The sequence below is a fragment of the Montipora foliosa genome, chromosome 1, assembly GCF_036669935.1.
Source record: "Montipora foliosa isolate CH-2021 chromosome 1, ASM3666993v2, whole genome shotgun sequence".
Lineage (NCBI taxonomy): Eukaryota > Metazoa > Cnidaria > Anthozoa > Scleractinia > Acroporidae > Montipora > Montipora foliosa.
This window is the reverse complement of record NC_090869.1, coordinates 13,443,003-13,448,002: the sequence shown is the minus strand read 5'-3', so window position 1 is coordinate 13,448,002 and position 5,000 is coordinate 13,443,003. Positions and strand designations below refer to the sequence as shown.

Here is a 5,000-nt window from a genome sequence, read left to right as displayed (position 1 = left end):
AATATTGTGGACGAAAAATATTTGTGTTTACGTGCACTTTAAAGGTTACCAGGACCCCATGACTTGGAGCACAAAGCTTCATTGTATTTTTGAAATGGCGTTTTCACAGACCGAGTTATTTTTAGATTGATTTTTTGCACGAAACCAGACCTTTCCAGGTAATCACAAGTCTTGAATGAGAAATTATAACCAATGGGATTGAGAATAGTCACTCTTGCAGGCCAAATCTTATTTAAGAACTCGTCAAAAAATAGCTTGATGTGTAAAAATGTCGTTTCATAGACCTAATAGAGATCTTTAGATTCCAGGACGAGAACGAGTACGAGAGTTGACTGCCCGTTTTTAGCGAAAATACTCAGAAAATTCATAACCCGGACGATTAATCTCACTCTTTGTTAGCAGCATAGGTTGCTCAGTTATTCTTATTGCCTGTAACTGAGCCTTTTCCTCATCGAAAAATGCCAAAACCGCTACCGTACGCGTGTTGGTGACTCGTTTTGACAAGACGACATTTTTGCAAAGCCTCGTACTAAAATGACGACGCGCGTGTGCTCACTGTTGTTCTATGAGAAAATCTCGTACTCGTAGTCGTTCTCGTCCTAGAATCTAAAGCTCTCTATTATTGGAGGTGGAGTGTCCTGGTTATGGAATCTTGCACCTACTTACAAATAACGCTCCGCTTTTTTTCATTCAATGCAGAAAAATGGACCTCATATAAATGAAATTGTCAGTTATATTTAGTAATTATTGTTTTGTTGTATTTTCGTTCAGCATGTGGAACGATGACCGTTACAATATATACTGCCCAGGAGCGATCAAAGGATGACGTCAACACGACCGTGAGTAAATACGTTTGCGAATTATTTTTGTAGCAAGGCTTTCCCCAACCGTGGCATAAAGAATAGATAGTGCAATTTTTAGCATATGTACATATTTGGCACTTCAGTCAGAAGTGTGTTACATGGCATTGCGCCAGGCTATATTAGAAATCTAGTTGAGTTACAATCTGGGTCCAAGTATAACTTGCGATCCACCAATAGTCATGGTCGAGTTAAAACTATAAAATAGCCCGAAATTGCCTTACATACATGCTAGATTACATTGTAATGCAAATGAGAAAAACTAACCGTGAAAAGGGCTATTTTGTAACGAAGCCGGGAACATTAGAACCCACAAATGAACAGCTCCCAACGTCAGTAGCTTCATAGTTCGGTTGGTTAGAGCGTCGCACCAGTATCGCGAGGTCACGGGTTCAATTCCCATTGAAGTCCTGAAATTTTCAGGCTTCGCTACGCAATTGCAAAAATTGCGTTCATAACCGCGAGGATCATAGCTTCACTTGATTTCATATCCGCAATTCATATATGATAAATTTCATATATCATTTCATCATTGATTCATTCCTCACGGGAACATTAGAACTCACAAATGACCAGCTCCCAACATCAGTGGCTTCATAGCTCAGTTAGTTAGAGCGTCGCACCGGTATCGCGAGGTCACGGGTTAAAATCCCGTTGAAGTCTTGAATTTTTCAGGCTTCTTCACGCAATTGCAAAAATTGCGTTCACAACTGCGAGGATCATAGCCCCATAGAGAGAATATTAAATTACAAAAAATATTCCACTTAAAGGTCGTTAAGCTATATTTTTGGGAGTTCATTTGGACAAAAAATGTCACAAAAACCTTTTCCTGCGTAAAATTTATTGAAGCAAACAAAATATTTGCTATTAGAGGCAAAAAAACCCTTCTTATTTTAATAGGCCATTTTACAGTTTGCTCAGCGACCCAGCCTATGAATGGCTGCGAGGCTGCCGGTGACCTTGTATTGATACAGTCCTCACTGCTTTTATCATGTAAATCATTTTGTTGTAATTCTAATTAGTCTACATTAACATTACAAAAGCACTAAGGTTTGTAGCAAAACAGGGTCACCGGCACCCTCACTTCCATTGTTAGGCCAGGTAACTTAGCTACAACTGTAAAATGGTCTATTGCGTGAGTGCAAACAAGAAACACAATCCGTGATTAAATAAAACTTGAGATTAAACCCGTTTCGGAAGAATTAACCTTTTCCTTGAATAATGAAGCACAAAATTGACGACAAGCCTTCTTTCAAATAATTCTTGGCTGTCACATTTCCAATTATTTTTTCACCTGAAGGCTGTGCAGAGTTGAGTGGAAATAAATACAAATTGCCAGACAACAGAGATCACAGATCCAGGGCTTAAAGGGTATTCGATTCCTTCTCTGTCTACACTTAGTAAAATATTAGAAATACAGCTCACTTTGATTACGGCACGACAGGCGAAAGATTGTTGTCGAAGTCCATTATTACATTACTAGTCGCTTTTGAGATTCCAGATATTTATTTTCCACCGCCTGTCTTGTTTATCCAATTGACGTTCCATTCTTGAGCTCCATAAAGGTATATTTTGTTTAAAGATCCACCAAAACACCATTTCTGTTTCAATGACTTCGACGCCATTGCAGGTAAATTAAATATTCTACTTTGCACACCAAAGAAATCTGCGCATTTCCTCTACCCCCTGAAACCCATCAAAACACGCGAACAAGGCTCTATGCACAAACATACCATTTAGTAGGGGAGTGACAGGAAAGACTTCTCGACACGGAAAATAATATTTAAAAAAAAAAAAAAAACAAGCAAATGAAACGCAGATTCCGACTGGGTTTGGCAACCCAGTAATGAGCATTACTTTAGGATAGAGCTGGTGATATGTTATTAACAGAATCACTCGCCTACATTCCGTATTTTTAATAATTGTTGCCAAAGGGACAACATTTTAATCTGTTCAGTTTAAATTGTAAGTGGGCAAGGAATTTTAAAAGTAAATGTACATGTTAATTTAACTTACATTATAGTCATTTTTGTGTGAATTTTAAAATTCTGTATTGAGATTTTATTCGAATTATATATAAGGGATAGGGAAAACTGGCTGCTGCGTAGGGGACAAAGGCCAAATACCACTAAATTATTTTATCTAAGTGATTTTTTCTTCAGAAAATAAGAACCTATTTAAGAACCTAAATAGCCTTAATTTCTGTTAATTTCCATTTATGTAAGAACCCGTTCAAGCTAAATTTTAAAATGTAAGGTTTTTACTAGGGGGGTTTTTACTGTATACACCAGCAGGGGGTGATAGGCCCTCACGCTGCCGCAAGATCATCACATGCAATGAAGGTCCTAAAAACTTACCTCGTTACCCAGACTTCACGACGGGGTCGTCTCGAAGTTGGATTTTAGAAGCCCAAGTAAGCCGCCTTGTAGGCTATGCGTAGCCGACAACTGAGAGAGGGAGGGAGGGGGAGAGAAAGAGAATGTTAAGTGCTATTGATTTCCATGTGGTCCATCTGGACAGAGTAAAACGCTTACCAGGGTGGGATTTTTTGTCTGTTCTAATGTGATTATAAGCGCTAACGGTGAGATGGATCTCGCGGGAAGAGAGATTGTTCAAACGGCCAACCTCTAAAAAAAGAAAAAGCGGACCTCCTCTTTTACACCAATGTGGTCCGGTTTCGGTCCAGATTGTACCCTAAATGTGGTTTGAGTTTAATTAAGGGTTCTCTCCTGCTGCCAAAGGCTTTTCCCCGAGCGCTGTGGGTTTTCCCTCCCATCACTTGATTTGAATTGCCTTCCAATATGATATGATTTTATTTGAGGGTCGTTTGTTAGCTAAGTCTATGGTTCCTGCGCTTTCCCTCGTTATTATTCACGTACCAAACAAACCGCATTCAATGACGTATTGAATTGCTCGAGGTATCAGCTGAGCCCAGGTTTCCGTGTTAAACCTGCTGTCGACATCGACATTTTCTCTTTGTTCTTGTAGATACAAAATGACCTTTTCAATGACTCTATGATATACGAGGCTGTGAAAATAACTATTATGAAGATAGATACACCGAAGGGACAAATCGTGGTTGCCTTTGAGTTTTGCTTGGTTTTCAAATCTGGGGACAAATATATTGAGGACCTTGCTAAAGCACAATTCAAAATGCTTTTTAACACGACGAAAATCGATTTCAAACTTGAAGAAACAGGTACGTCGTTTAACTTATATTGTGCTGTATCAGTTGAGTATATTAAAGTAACTTAATTACGACATGAAGATTAGGAAGGTTATCTTTAGGTGTGTTGATTTACCACTACTTCCACTGATTTAATTACTCAGAGGAAAAATTTGTACATAAATTAAAACGTCAGTTAAACTATGGAATACGCTAAGAATCATACGGTTAGTGGTTAGGAGACCTCAGGAAGTCGAAGGCTTGTACAAGGAGGTCCTTTCTCGTGACATGAGTATTTCATTTTAAGAAAGACTAGACTGCTGCAATAAGTATAAAAAGGACAGTAAAAGGCTATAGGGTTAGGCTAGACTAAAAGGTGTAGTTATAAATTTGCGTTCAACGCCGTGACAGTGCGATTTTCCCGAGAGTCACCCCGTCGCTCGAGCGAAGGGGAATTGATAAATGGGGCTAACGCTCACAACGACAATTCTCGCAAGTCCCTTCGGGGCTTTTATCAACGAAGACTTGTTCCGACGTGGAAAAAACTGGCCATCGAGATTTGCGTAGTAATAGTCAAGGTTCGGCCGGGCTGACCCGGTTTCCGAGATCTTACCTCACCAGAAGCCCATGGGTAGGAGCTTGCCTCTCTCATACACGTCCTTATGGGTCAACCTTTGCGCGTATCTTTCTATTTTTAGAACGCCACGAGTTCCTCGGCTCTGCACGCACTGTTTTAAAAGGCCAATCAGAGTAAAGTCATTGTCTAACGAAGACAAAAATAGCAGTAAAACTGAATTTAAATCGTGCAAATTAATGTAAATTTATGTAAATTCGAGTCTCCTGCTCAAGGGTTCGTTCTAAAAATAGAAAGATACGCGCAAAGGTTGACTCAAAGATCTACTGCATATGGAGGCTTCTACTCATGGGCTCCTGACCTCACCTCTTAATCATTTGTAAAAATTTCGATGTGTTGA

At 39.4% G+C, this 5,000-nt stretch overlaps 1 protein-coding gene across 3 annotated transcripts in view; it reads left to right on the top strand.

The window, feature by feature from the left end:
• LOC137986567 (uncharacterized) overlaps positions 1-5,000 on the top strand; it is a 40,236-nt gene that overhangs the window by 15,158 nt on the left and 20,078 nt on the right. For all 3 annotated transcript variants that reach the window (XM_068833617.1, XM_068833666.1, XM_068833570.1), the window contains 2 exons: positions 772-839; positions 3,849-4,059. In XM_068833617.1, coding sequence (XP_068689718.1) covers positions 772-839; positions 3,849-4,059 — 279 coding nt within the window. The remainder of the gene's footprint in view (positions 1-771; positions 840-3,848; positions 4,060-5,000) is intronic.